We start from the raw sequence: 15,968 nt of genomic DNA, 5'->3' as shown, positions 1-15,968 counted from the left end.
TTGCTCTGAATATGGGAAAACCTATACGTGAATAAAAAAGAACGCAAAATGAAGAGAATAAAAATATTATAAAAAACTAAGTAAAATAAAATTAAATTAAATGAACTGGAATGAAATTGATAATTTTGAAAACGTTTAGAACAAGAAGGAATCTTAGTACAATTAGTCCGTTGCAACATTTTACAAAGTCAAGTCTTAAACAGCAAGAAATTATTATGCACATTTCCAAATCACAACAAATACAAATGATTACTTCGAAAACAAAAAAAAAAATGAAAAAAAATTAATCTTTGCTATAACTTTTTTACATAATATAAGTACAGACATTCATAAGTATATACATTTATGTAAAATGTAGTTTAAATCGCAACTACCTCGATACTGCACCAAGACTGATACTGAAAAACGTATGACTGTTATAAGACACAATTTTATAATTCAATGACTGATTCTGAAGACTGCATCCGTTTACGTGAAATATCGGATCAACAAATATACAAAAATTTTATTTGGATGAGAAAGCCTTAACTCGGAACGTAAAAAAATGTCTGAACGTGGAAATACTGGCAATAATTGGAGTTCGAAACAGAACTGGATCAAGGATGTACTCTCGAAATCAGGGACAGAATTAACGGAGATTACATCAACGAAAAAAACTCGTAATGAAATTCTTAAGGTTGGAGGCAAAAGAGTGGCAAAAAATCCAAATAATGGTGTCGCGGCTGCTCGCGCTACCAAAGGTGCGTTCACACTGTTTGCCAATAAGTTAGAATAATATGCATGCTTTCATATTGTATTTAGTGTGTGATTTCGTGCTCGTTTGCGCGCTGATAAAAATGAAAAGCTCTAACCGAATGCCGGTTAAAACTCTTAGATACATACATATGCACATGAGAGAGTGAAATGAAGTAATACAAGCGTGTGTATGTATGTATGTATATACCTATGTATATTGAAACTTGGCTTTACTCATCAACAACAGTGAGCTTTTGAAAATGAAAATGCTTACACGAAGCGAAAAATTATCAACTATAGTTAAGTGGGGTGGATTTATTACAATACACACTGACGCAATTTTCTAACAACAATTTCTCTCTAAATGCAACAAAAGTCTATTACTCCAATGCTCAATATTTTTATAGCGAGCGAACATTTTCCAATGACTTCCTCAAACCAACGAAATACAAAAGGCACCGTAATCTTAATGCGACATTTTTTGAAAGGGAAAAGAAATTCTATAATACCATTAGCTGCTACTCACACTACCGGCGGCACACTCATGAGCAGGTTGAGAGAGGGTGATTTTTATGTTTTGACCTCGTTTGAGGGTTGGTTTTCCACTTGATTGTATGGGTACATTTTCCAACTTCCAAAAGTGAAAGGACAAAAATATGCCTGTGCAATGTAGGTTATTGAAACTTTACGTTGTTGTTGTAGTTTCTATAGCGCTGCAAACATTGGTTTCATTTAAATATTGTTGATGGTAGCAGTGTAGCTATAAATTTCATACATACATACATATATAGATATATGCATATGTGCATATCTACATACACACATACAACTTTAGGAATATCTTAGTTTAAGGGTTGTAGTGAAAGGAAAAGTGCTTGAAAGTATATACTAAGACGCTAGAGTTTCAATGAAAGCAATGAATTTGACTAATGCGAAAATTTAATCTAAATAATTTTAAAACGTTCCTAACCACGGGAAATATTATTTTGGGGAAAAATAAATCTATTATTTTTGCGTAACATTTTGGACCAAAATTGTTTGAAACAGTTTTAAAGTTGATCTTGAGCTCCTGGGGGATGCTACGACTACTAACATGCCGGTCAACTTCGATGATTTCCATGCTTTGATAAAGTCGACATCATCGACATTTTCTTTAACATCAAAAATGCCTAAATTGTACGTAATTAGCTGTTACAGCATCGGCACCATAAACACCATTCACAATTTCAGCGGCCTGAATTGCATTTTCGCTTTTGTCAAAGAAAAACTGTAAAATATACCGAGTTTTCTCTCGGAATAAACAAAAACAGGAAAAGAAACTTAGTGTGAAATGCCACCTTGACAATGAGCATCAACTTTAAAATGTTTGATCGATACTTTACGAGATATCGATCACTACAGCCGTCTACCGGGAAAGCAATGGATTTCAGCCTCGTCTGTAGATATTTAACTGAATCTTCTGAAATTAAGAGCATCATGAGCTAAACCGAAATATTCATACACTTACTGATGCCGATTTTGATGACCCAAAGCGCGGGCTACTATAAATTGTTGCAGGTCAAGAATGATCTTTTTTGTATATTTTATTTGTTTCCAGTTAATAATATTAAATACTATAATAAAAAATAGCATGTAATGGTGTGTTGTACAATGTCGCTAGGCGAGATCTCAAGTACTCAAATAATGAAATTAGTTTTATTTCAACTTAGAAGTTATTAGAATATTTTATATGTAATGATCGTACATGTAAAGAACTCTTTCTGGCTCATACCAGGTGACTTCTGTGTAAACCAAAGAATTGCTATGTGTATGTTTAGCAACGGAGCCAAGTCGTGACTTCCATTGTCACATTAGTTGCGAAGTAGTAAACTTTTGCCACTCGCATCTACTAATGTATTTACTTCAAAGTGCCTTTTACTCTAGCCAAATATCAACGGCATACTGCAGATCCTGACCTATTATTATTTCACTCGATTGATCTTGGGTTCGATGCACACTGTGGCACATGAAACATAAAATAATGAAAATATTTTTACAGCAACATTCGCCGCTCGGCAGGCGATGGCAAACCTTTGAGTGTATTTCTGAAAAAAAAAAACCATATGCCATTCGAAGGCGACATACGTTATATGTACTTAAGGTCTCTCCTTTTGTATTAAAGTATCAAGACGCACACAACAAATTAGAAGAGAAGCTTGACCAAACACCTGATAAAGATGCACGCTTCATAACTATAGCACAGGGACTTATTGTGGAGTTTTGACAATTTATTTTTAATTTATATAAAAATAAACTTCATTCTCCTATAAAAATCACATAAATCCAAGTTGTAAGCTTCGTGCAAAATTTTTCAATATTCATCAAACTTCCGTCAAAATTTCACACTTTTTATTAGAAAAATTTCTTTTTTAGAAAAATTTCGACTATGCAAGTATTGAGTTTGGGTATAATAAAGTATAAATTTGAAGTGGTTGAAAAATCACGTTGATTTTAGGATTTTTTTTTTTTGCCTACTGCCTTGGGTGTTTATTTTTCATATAAAATAGTGTCGAGCAAAAATTATACGAAACAAAAATTTATTTCAATATACCTATTAAAATTTATTTATTATTTGAATATATTAAAAAATTATAATACATATAACCTTGATAACGATAACATATAATCTTAATATATTACGTAATCTTGATAACGAGATTATATGTAATTTTTTAATATATTCAAATAATAGAGAAAGTGACTGCATGCAATTTTTTTTGTATGTAAAATAAACTAAAAATTGTAAATAAATACGAAATAAATTTTTGTTTCGTATATTTTTTTTCGAATTTTTCTTCTTACAATTAACAGTGTATTTACAATTGTTTTGGTTGTAGATCCCTTTGACTTTAAACACAAGGCATATTTTTATACGGCGGCCGGCGAATGGCAAATGGGTTCGTGCTTGACTACCACTCGGAATTCAGAGAGAACTTAGGTTCGAATCTCGGTAAAATACCAAAACGAAGAAAAACATTTTTCTAATAGCGGTCGCCGCTCGGCAGGCAATTGCAAACCTCCGAGTGTATTTCTGCCATGAAAAAGTTCCTCATAAAAAATATCTGCCGTTCGGAGTCGGCTTGAAACTGTAGGTCCCTCCATTTGTGGAACAACATCAAGATGCACGCCACAAATAGGATGAGGAGCTCCTCGACCAAACACCCAAAAAGGGTGTACGCGCCAATTATATATGTACTTATATATGGTATATTTATACCTTCTATTGTCCTAACTTTCTCTCTCTCTCTGTTTTTATGAATCGCACATATCACTTCGTGCTAATTAAAAACAGCTTCTTTTAAATTTGGGGCTCGAAATTGACTTTATAGGTAAAGTTTTAGTGGAACTTTTTTTTTAATTTTATATAGCATCCAAATCTGCTAGAAACGATGTAGAAAAAAATGTATCCGCCCTAATGCATACATTTTATAAATTTTTATGATTTCATTTTCTAAAAAAAGTGGAAATTTTAAAGATTGAAAATTGAAAATGATATTAATACGTAATCAATAATCCTATAAGCTTAACCTAAAAGTACTCAGGAAACTGGGCAAGTGATTGTTTGAAACAGTGGCAATCTAAAATGAAATTGGGTACAATTTTCGGTTTATGTTTAGATGTACGAGTACTACTTTTCTCACACTTTTTCCATTTAATATATCAATACAACCTGATTCCATTATTTATTTTTCTTCATCTACAATTGCAGAGACACAACATAAAATGGTTTATTACCAATCCACACCAATGGTAATTAAAACAGAGAAGCCAAGTCAGGCTCAACTCTGTGCTCAGCTAGAAACAACTTCAACAATTTCTGAGACAACGACAAATGTCGAAACATCATCACCCTTAACCCATATACCGCACGAATATCAATTGCAGCAAAGCACTTCGAATGCATATGCTGATATCTGTAGTAAAGCCACAATAATGCAGAAACGATCTCACGAATCCCCCCCATTGTCTCATACTAGTATTATCCCAAGTTATACGGTATCAATCCCTGTACATAACTTATCTACAAATACATCGAATATTAGTTTACATGCCAATATCAAAACGGAACCTAACATCGGCGTATATGGAGGTTCTTCATCCGCAACATCGGCATATTCAACAGCCACAACGTTAGATTTGAATACTGGCACTGCAAGCGTGTCTGTTCCCGTAGTGGCTATAAGCCGCAAACCAACTGTAAATAAGCCACAATTTAAATGCGAGCAATGTGGAATGACCTTTGGTAGCAAGTCGGCTCATACTTCGCACACTAAGTCGCATGCCAAAAGCATTGATTTGAGCGGTGGTATAGCTGCGGGGTCTGCAAGGTTGGGCGATGTCAGCGAAGCTGGTGTGTCGACGGGCATTCCAAAGACAGCGAATGTGACTGGAATTGCCGGAGGAGATCCGTATCAGTGCAACGTTTGTCAAAAGACATTTGCAGTACCCGCAAGGCTGGTAAGTTGATTATCTATTTAGGAGTTTTCAATATGGGTCGGTCGAAGTTGACAGGCTGTGGCGGTTATGTTATTTTGGCGGTGTCTGTTAAATTGTTTGCTTATCACACAGTTACTGATGCAAAACCAACATGCAAATAATAAAACTTTACTGTGCACGATTTGGACTTTTTCTTAAGAGGTTTTCTGAAGTCGGTAATCTGTGCTGAAAAACCGCAATCAACCGTTGCCCTCAAAGTCAACATTACATAGGTAATTTCTCAAATTTGCTCATATCAATGTCGGAGAATTATTAAAAAGTGTTTTTTTCACATCCGTGCCACCATGTGAAGACTCAGCGGACATTTAAACGATGCCATATTCCATACAAAATGGTCTCATGGATATCTCCCACACAGCTTGATTAATTTAGCTTCGACCCGAGCTCTCTATTGTTGACAATAATTAATAAATATGTACTTAGTTGAATTCATTTTGGGCTAACATATTTTTACCCCATTTTAGATACGACATTATCGCACCCACACTGGCGAAAGACCTTTTGAATGCGAATTTTGTCACAAATTGTTCAGCGTTAAGGAGAATCTACAGGTGCATCGTCGGATACACACGAAAGAAAGGCCATACAAATGTGACGTTTGCGAGCGCGCATTTGAGCACTCGGGCAAATTGCATCGACACATGCGTATACATACCGGCGAGCGACCGCATAAGTGCTCAGTCTGCGAGAAGACTTTCATTCAATCCGGGCAATTGGTTATTCATATGCGAACGCATACTGGTGAAAAACCATACAAATGTCCGGTTGAGGGCTGCGGCAAGGGATTCACCTGCTCCAAACAGCTGAAAGTACATTCGCGTACTCACACGGGCGAAAAGCCTTACCATTGCGATATCTGTTTTCGTGATTTTGGCTACAACCATGTACTCAAGCTTCACCGAGTGCAGCATTACGGTTCCAAATGCTACAAATGCACAATTTGCGATGAGACATTTAAAAATAAAAAAGAGATGGAGGCGCATATCAAAGGTCACGCTAAAGAATTTCCGGATGATGATGACGAAGCCGTAGCTGGGGCAGCGGTTGCTGGCAGTAGTTCTACATCGAATAGTTCGAGTGGTGAAGCTATATCAGCGCCTGGGTCGCCTTTATCACCAATACCATCTGGCGGTGCAGTCGCCAAGGCGCGTAAATCTAAAGTGGAGCGTGCACGAGCGCTACCTTTAAAGACAACCGCTTCTAGCTTACGCAATCCAGCATCGCCCAGCTCACCTCGGTCTACACTGTCGCCAAACTCATCACGACTTTCTGCGGGTTCACCAGAATCTTTGACGACATCATCTCCAACGCCATATACAATGGAAATAGACTATCCTAGTCGAGACGGTGAAGTAGCTAGTACCAGCAATGATCACCAATTATCATTATCCTTACCTGTTGTAAACTCAAATGATAACAATGCACAACAGTCCTGTAATTCTATAAATGAAGAATTGCCGACAGATTTAAGCAAACAACAGGTGCAACATCCAACGTCTATGAAATTTTATCAAAGCGGCCAGATGCAAAATGTTTCATCGGCATACAATTACCAACATCTGCAGCATCAAGGAATGAAATTAGAACGTTCTGGGATTGAACCGCCCACGATCAATCCTGCTTTACTTGAAGCTGCGTCCATTGTGAGGCGACGCGATATGCTGGATTCCCCAAATGAAGAGGAAGTTACAAAGACGGAAACCTCTGTGAAACAATCACGTTACTCTGAACAACAAAGTGTACTTCAGCAAAAGCATACCCCCACTTTAACAGATACACCTACAACTTCATACGCGCAACAACGCATTTCGCTCAGTCATGATTTATCACAGTACGATGATACTCGCGAGGCGAACGAGCTAATTGAACACTACAAACGGGGCGAACTTGCGCAACATGGCATGCATAAGGGGTACGCGCCGGTGCCTAAATTTGAGTAAGTTTCAAACTAATTTGCAATATGATCGAATCAATAATTCGTGATCGAATGAGCGTTTTGAAATTTGCATTTGGTACGGCATACTTTTACTGGATTCAAAAATAATTATTTTATTTCATTCAATTCGAAGAGAGTAGTCATCCGATCACGAGTGATTCAGCTTTAATGAAATAAGAAACGAGTTACGAATAGCTGGCATGTGACCAACATATTTTAGTACATTCCTGTTCTTTTTTGACAGAATTAGCGACGTCACGGCGAATTGGGAAAGCGCAAACTTGTATTCTATCGTTCTTGGCCTGAGCTTTAAGGAAATGAGATCACGGCTTGTTTCTGATTCGCTTGTTGATTCCAAGAGGTTTTTTTTTCAGTCTAGAAGTCAATTATTATTTGACTAAAAAAATTAGTCATAAAAATTGACTTGATTGGACTTTTTTCCAAAAAGTTAAAAAAATAAAAAGCATGCAGAGTTCCTTCAACAAATAAACCAATAAATACCTAAGCGATTTTGATCAAGTTGAATAAAGCTTGCCTGCTGAACACTAAGTGAAGCTGATTCCTCCTCCACTCGTCCTTTCCAACACGGAGAAGGCTTTCCTTTTCATCTCCAGTATCAGCGCAAGTACGGCATTACATTTTTCATTCGCTGCATTATGTCTACATATAGCGTTTGCTTTTTGAACCACCTTTTTTTTGAGAATGGTAACACAAATGACATGTCAAATGTGTTCATAATTTACTTAAAGGTTTGACATTTACGAAATGGGACGCTATACGCTTGAACAAAATTGGGAAATATTGAAAACCTATTTCCAAAGTGGTGAGTCTTCTTCTTCTTTTCTGATTTTCACATCGGTGGCTACGTCAATAAGCAAAATTGTCGGATTTGGGGCTCAGAAAATCCACACGTTGCTGTAGAGAAGCAAATGCATCCACAACGAGTCACTGTTTGGTGCGGTTTTTGGTCTGGCGGTATCATCGGGCCATTTTTTTTTCGAAAATGAGCGAGGAGCCGCGGTTACAGTAAATGGCGAGCGTTACCGTGACATGCTCGACGAGTTTTTGTTCCCAAAAATTGAAGAGGATAGCATGGACGACATTTGGTTTCAACAGGATGGTGCAACTTGTTACACTCGAACTTTTGGCTACCGTTTTTGAAATCCGAATAATCAGCCAAAATTCCGTTATAAATTGGCCGCCTCGGAGCTGTGATTTAAGCCCGTTGGACTATTTTTTGTGGGGAGCCGTTAAGGACAAATGCTATGCGAACCATCCAGAGACGATTGATGCTTTAAAACACAAAATCGAAGTTGCCATTCATAAAATTGGAGCCCAAACAATCGAAAATGTGCTTTTATACCAATCTCTCAATAGAACCCTATATGTATTTTTATATATCAAGTACATAAGTATGTATATGGGCAGAGCACTCTTAACTTTCAGTTGATGCATGTACCATACCAGTTCCTCGTGGTCATTCTTAAGTAGCTCAGCCATCTGTCCATCACCATGATATTTCTATTCATATTTCTCTAAAGTCGAGTAATCGGACATCAGTTTCGTCGTCAATAACGGAACCAGGAGTCTAACTTCGCTGTCACTTCAAGTAGGATGCCTCTGAAAGTATGAGGGAGAGTACTATAGATGTACTAATCTGTGGCGGCTTGTTGAGATCGTAGTTTTTCGACATCGAGCTTTTGCAAATTTTAGTTCACTTCTATCCCTTCCACGTTATTCTGCTTAGCTTCATGGATTTTTGTTCCATCTTTCGGGATCCGGCGTAGTCAAGCCTCAGTGCGTTAGGGGTTCTGTTGTCGTGAAGGCTGAATTTTTGAACCTCTTTGCCGAAACATCCGTTTCTGTTTTTCATAGTCGTTAAAACTCAAATGGGTGTTTGGTTGCAAGTCAGTGACTACTTGACTAAAGTCCGCAGTTTTGAGTGGACAGCTGGATACGAAATTATACCAGTTAAAAATGTATGTTTTCAAAAACCATCTTATAAAATTCGGTTCTGCCTCAACTAATACTTTTCTGAACACGTTATCTTCACAGAATCACTATGTTTGCGGCCTCAAACTTATGCAGTTTATTGCTGGGTTTTTTATGTCATTTTTTTCCTTGCATACTTGCTCGTAATTTCACATTTCTGCCACATAGTAGGGCTGTCACAATGGGTCTATTCCGTCCGTTGCAGCAACACATTTGACTGGCGTGACTTGTGAAACGTACTGTGGTGCCACAATGAAAGTATTGCTGTATATAAATAAAAAATAAAAGCAATGGCAGTCGTAGACGACGGATACGACCATAATTTCGCGATAGGGACCCACATTCATTTTTCGGGACAACTTGGTTAAGCTTAGCCTTTCCGCCCCTCTTTCAAGCTTTTATCGAATAGATAAGGGCGCATTTGATTTGACTTAATTAATTTAAATTCCATTTATTTTCTGCATTTAATTTAATTTAGTGAATAATACCAATCAAAAAAAATGTTGCGCGATGCAAAATTGTTTTTCTTTAAACAGTTGCCATTTTCGCCACACTGGCCGTACGGCAAAAGTAGGAAGTTGCCAGTTGTTGTGCATTCCGGCTTGGTTGTGGCGCCTTCGACTCAAATACATATACATACATACATATGTAATTTATTTTGTTATCAGTGAAATTCGTTACGCAACGGACGCATTGTGACGGTTCTATAATTGCGCCAGTATAACATCACGCAAAAATGACTTTAAGAAATTCTCTATGATGGGCGCACAAAGCATACATACATATTGTGTATATATGTATATGTATGCACAAAGCAATCTTTAAATATTGCATTAGGGCCTTGTGACATCTCTATTTAAATACATATTTGCAACTTCAATGCCGCTAGTATTTATCACGTGCACGTAATCTCATTTTCCTTCTTACTCTTTTTACAGACCTTCGCTACTCAATAACGAGATTGTTCGCCAAGTGGAAGCTGCAATAGCGCCCCTGCGCTCTTCAACAGAATCACCCGAACGTTCGTCATCCCCCGAGAGTGATTCCATGATGATGGCCGATCGTGATGTGATGACATTACCCTTGCGCAAACGTAAGCTTTATATGCGCGAAGGATCGCCCATCGGGGGAAAAGCTATACATGATGCCGCGCGAGAAATAAATAAAACGCTTACCCATATCGGTACGACCTCGGCCAATGGCGATTCGAATCAAGCGCTTAGTACCGCTATAAATGCCAACAATGAAACCGGAACGAAAGTGATGCGTATGAACTCGGTTATACAGTTTGCCAAAGCCTCATAACTTTTAAAACAATAGGAATTAGATTTCATTCAGATTGAAACTAATTTTCTTATGAAATCAATTGAAGACTGTTAAAATATTTATGTATTTAATGCTGCGAAATTACATTGCTGATTTGAAATACAAGTATGTTGCACTAGACTAAAGAGAATCTTAGATGTTAATATTTAGTTTGGAATTTGTGTTAGCATTAATTTTGCCAAGAGTATTATTTTAGAAATTGAAACATTAGATAATGTGTTTCAGCACATAGCATACATACATTTATACATATGTATGTATATACATGCATAAGTACATAAGTACATACATATGTATATATTTCGAAATCATGTTCAATTAAAACGAAAAAAGTACTAGTTATTTCCACGAACATGAAGTACTAGTTGGGAAAATGTGTGTTTGGATTTAAATAGCGTTAGCATTAGAAAATACTTACATACATACTTATACATATATTACCGTAGTCAATACATAAGTATTTAGTTTAATTTATGTAAATATTTAAAAACATAAAAGCTATAGCAAAAAGAAGTTTTAGGAAAAATGTATATACATACATATAATTTAAAATCAGTTTTCTGAATATTTTTATGGCAATAATAAGTTAGTTTTGCATACTGGGAACGGAGGGAAAATTGGAAACGAGCTGCTTGAAAAATTCGTGGAATTATATGTTGCTAATTTATCGTGGTTGATACTTCATTTATGTTTTTATGTGCAAATATGCAGCATCTAGAAATACAAAACATTTTAGCATGCCAATGAACGGTAAAGATATACACATAGAACACATACATATATACAGTGTCGGACAAAACATATTGAACTAAGTATTAATACAAAATTATTGCCATATAACTTAAAAAATTTAGTAAATAAAATTAAACAAACCCCTTAAGACTAAGTTTAATAAATATGCTTCATCATCGATTACGGTTTTTTTGCGCTACAAAACATATTAGACTCGTTGCAATTTATTATAGGAAGCGGTGAAAATACCGTTATTTATACACGATTGGGCGATTTGATGGAGCACACTTGAGTGTAAAAGTCGTGAAGTATTTACATTTTTTAATATTTCCTTAAAAATCTAGTAAAAAATGCTGACAGTTAAGGGGTTATATGCAGTTAGAAGGCCGAAGCGAATTTTCCAGAATTTTTTCTGCGAAAACTTTTAAATTTATTGATCTAAAAATTTGTACACATATTATGTTATCTTTTAACTGTACTTTAAGACTTAGTTTAGTAAAAATATTTATTTGGAAATGAGCTACAGCTGATCTTCGGGAGCTCATCTCAAAAAAGATGTTTTGCCGTGACCACTATATTTCTGAACTGGTTCCTCTGAAATTAAAAAACCAAACAGATTTCGTTAAAGTAATGTTAAATCTAGTAATTAATCGAAGGAACAAGAAAACCAAATGGCCGTTTCTCAAAAAAAAAACAAAAAATCGATTTTGCCCAAAATTTCAGCTTAAATTGTTTATAAAAAAAATTTATCGGTGAGAAAAAATCTTCGATTAATTACTAAAAATATATTCAAGAAGCTCGTGCTAAACTTTGAGACTAATCGGTTTAGCCGTTTTCGAGTAATGTTGGTCACCGACTTTCAAAACGCCATTTTGAAAAAAAACGCGCTGCCGCGTACTTTCAAGCACTCTGAAAGCCTTTTCAAATTTGCGTTCGAAAATATTCAACGGAACGATATTAAATTTTTTGTGTGTATTCGGCCGTAGCCGAATGGGTTGGTGCGTGACTACCAATTGGAATTCACAGAGAAAACGAAGGTTCGAATCTCGGTGAAACACCAAAATTAAGAAAAAGTTTTTTCTAATAGCGGTCACCCCTCGGCAGGCAATGGCAAACCTCCGAGTGTATTTCTGCCATGAAAAAGTTCCTCATAAAAATATCTGCCGTTCGGAGCCGGCTTGAAACTGTAGGTCCCTCCATTTGTGGAACAACCTCAAGACGCACACCACAAATAGGATATACGCGCCAGTTATATATATGTATGTATATATATAAGAAAACAGAAATAAATTAAAAAAATCGATTTTTTTTTAATTCTAACTGTATATAACCGCTTAAACAATTATTCAGCAAGCATTCAGTGCTATTGAAGAAATTAATTATTATTAATATTTATATGGAATATATACAATATAACCCTAACTTAATAAAAATTATTTATTAATGATTACAAGAAGAATCAACAGTAGGCTTCACAAAAGCCAATGTCAAGGTAGATGAAGACGTAAAATGTCATTCTCGAGAAATACATGCGTCCTAAAGATGACTTAAAGCCTAAAGCACGATCAGAAAACTCACTGCTACTTATAGAATTAAAGAAGCATTCAGATAAATCAGCATGAAGCTGGAGAAGGACTGTGCAAAGAAGATCGTGTGCAGATGGGCAATCGGCGAAAAAATCAATTAAAACGTTTTCAATGTGTTCCAGAATATATCAATAGGTCAATGAGCGCTAGAAAACTATTCTCTTTTCGTATAAATTCAAAATTAATTTGAAATATTCAAACTGCATGAGAAAACTCGACCAACAACGAATCAAAACCTAATTGTCAAAGTACAGCAAAGCATGACGAGGGGGGTGTAGTGATAAGGGGATGTTTTTCTGGATTTGCATTGAATCCCTGCATCGATCGATTTATGATCAAAAATCATCTTTCATGATCGTTCCAACATGTTAGCGACCCGAAGCACAACTCACAAATACTTGTAAATAATTGGATCACAACTGAATAAATCAATGGCCTCAAATGGCCGGCTCAGTTTCTGGAGGTTAATTCAATAAAAAAAAACTCTGGCACATACATACATACATATTAAACAGGAGGATAGGCACAGGTGGGGGGAGACAAAAACAAGTTAATTGGAACTGCGAAGCAGGCCTGATTCAGTATTTCTCAAGAAAGCATTAACAGCCTTATACTACAGCGTCTATGCTTCTATGGAGATACTTAGATACTTATGTATGTATGTATGTATATGTACTTATATATGTATGCATAAACAATGTATTTCTTAGATTGTCCTTCCTGGTAATACATAAGAAATTTGAATTTGTAATATAGCAACAAAGAACTATGCAAAATACTTCTGTGAGCCACTGTATCTCGTTAAAAATAATGATTATAGCTGTAAAATATTAAATAATTAATATTAAAATTAAATAATAATTAGTCCAATATGTTTTGTCGCAGCGAATATTGAATATGTGCAATTTTTTTGTATTTTTTGTTTTTTATAATGTCACAAAGTAAAACCAATTCTACGATTGTTTAAGTTTTCTTAAAATAACTATTTATTATTTATTTGTGAATAATTTTAGTATGTATCTTCAGAATATTTGTCAGGGTAAAAGATGATAGAGTCAATATTAGGCACTATGTCCAATATGTTTTGCCCGACGCTTTATATGTATGCATGTACACATATTTATTTATGTACATATGTATGTACATATTTATTTTGCGATGAACGAAAGATTTATATTTTGTATTAGTAAGTGTAAGTATGTACATATATACATACCTATGTATGTAGTTTTGTCCTTGCGATATGAGCATATATTTCTCAGCAATACATTACATACTTATTCATACAAACATACATATGTATGTGTGGGTGTGTGTGTGCAAGTCAAAGGGACCAAAAGCCATAAGTGTAGTCCCCACGTGGGTCTGAGAGAAAATTATACGATTTTATTCAATCAACAAAAGTGTATACATTTTTTCCAAAGATGTATCCAAAGTCTTATGTTACATAATTACGTTTTTAAGTCCCATAAACGGTATTTCAATACAATAGTAGTAAACAAATCTACCCATTCATTGGTATAAATATTAGCCTAAGCGAAATTATAAACAATTGATGACCATATTGGTTCGAAAAATCGAAAATATGTAAAGTACCATGCATACATACACACAAGGAGTTTAACTTAAGAGAAGAAAGAATACAAATATGTAAGTATATGTGTGTGAATGAAACGCTACTCTCGTCTGCTGCTATTTACATATGGACATAGATATGTACATATGTCTATGAAAATGATTTACAAGGTCTTTTTTTTTGTTGATATTGGGGCTTGTTCGAGGCACGTAATAAAAGCAGCAGTACTGCAGCACTTCTAAAGGTTACAAATGCAAAGCTGATACTTTTCTAATTACTTACTATCTTACATACTATGTAGATATGTATGTATGTATGTAGGTAAAGATGAATAGGGAAATAAAAATAATGGAGCTTTCTATCCATAAATATATCCTCTGATAATTTCGATATTAACTGTAATTTACTATTGAAAATCGCATTAAGAACAAAATAATCGTTCAAACAAAATTTTTATGATGCTGATTTTAAAAAAGTTTGCGCGCAACAATTGTCGAATTTTTGACTGTTAGACCGCTATACTTTTGTCAATGTTGCCCGTATTTCGAATCGAACGTGGAACTTTAAATAATCGTGCAACACAGCGGTTGTGATTGCAACCCGAACAAGCCCTTACTAACCATTTAAAACACTAAATATTTCATAATGTAAAAGTAAACAGCGCCCAACATTTTTTTGGACTGAAGCAGAAAAGATAGTAGCAGAAAACACATCATATAATATACATACATACATACATACATACTTTTTTAACGCCAGAATGACTAAAAATATTTTAATACAAAGAAATTTCACGGAATCAATTTTCGCGAAAATGCAAACAATTACAAAGATTAACGTATAAAATAATGATGTTGAAACAGAAAAATTTTACAAGAACTTTTTATACGTGATTACATTTAAAGCCACATAATCAAATACATACTGATTTATACAAATAATCTATGAATAAGTTGAAATAAAAAATATACAAAATACTTTGATAAGCAGTTATTTCTAATTTCTTATTTCACCATTATATACAGGGTCCGGCACTCGTAGTGTAACCATTTAAAAAAGCTATAAATTTAGTTAGGAAAATTACTTTCATTCAATTCAGCAGGTGTCTGCATGAGTGAGACCTGCGGTAACACCCTAGCAGAAACAGCTTGCTGAGCAGTTTATTATGCTCCTTCACAGGTAGCAGATGGGCCTCGTCATGAAGATGTTGTATCGGGGACATCAGTAGACATCCTGTCGCAGTCCTTATGGCAGTGTTTTGGCTGGTCTGCAGTTTCATCCACTGCGAATCACTGATTTCAGGCAACCAGACATGCGCAGCATTGTTTAGAACCGGTCGGGCTATCGCCTTGAAAGTCGATAGCAACATTTTTTTGTCTTTGTCCCAAGTGCTGCCGGCAAGCGATTTAAGAACCTTGCTGCGGTTCTGTATTTTAGTAGCAATAGCGGTTGTGTGCGCTGAGAAGGAGAGCAAGCTGTCAAAGGTAACTCGCAATATTCTGGGGTAGTTTACAGTCGTAATTGATGTGTCATCGACTTCCACCTTAAA

At 35.6% G+C, this 15,968-nt stretch overlaps 1 protein-coding gene across 4 annotated transcripts in view; it reads left to right on the top strand.

Moving 5' to 3' along the window:
* LOC129247107 (Krueppel homolog 1) overlaps positions 1-10,655 on the top strand; it is a 30,565-nt gene extending 19,910 nt beyond the window's left edge. For all 4 annotated transcript variants that reach the window (XM_054886037.1, XM_054886035.1, XM_054886036.1 and 1 more), the window contains exons 2-4: positions 4,484-5,232; positions 5,736-7,207; positions 10,138-10,655. In XM_054886037.1, coding sequence (XP_054742012.1) covers positions 4,498-5,232; positions 5,736-7,207; positions 10,138-10,504 — 2,574 coding nt within the window. In that variant the 5' untranslated portion in view covers positions 4,484-4,497 and the 3' untranslated portion in view covers positions 10,505-10,655. The remainder of the gene's footprint in view (positions 1-4,483; positions 5,233-5,735; positions 7,208-10,137) is intronic.
* Positions 10,656-15,968: the final 5,313 nt, after the last annotated feature.

This window comes from Anastrepha obliqua, chromosome 5 (genome assembly GCF_027943255.1).
Source record: "Anastrepha obliqua isolate idAnaObli1 chromosome 5, idAnaObli1_1.0, whole genome shotgun sequence".
Taxonomy (NCBI): Eukaryota; Metazoa; Arthropoda; class Insecta; order Diptera; family Tephritidae; genus Anastrepha; species Anastrepha obliqua.
The sequence above is the reverse complement of the archived record's forward strand: the minus strand, read 5'-3'. Positions and strand labels throughout refer to the sequence as shown.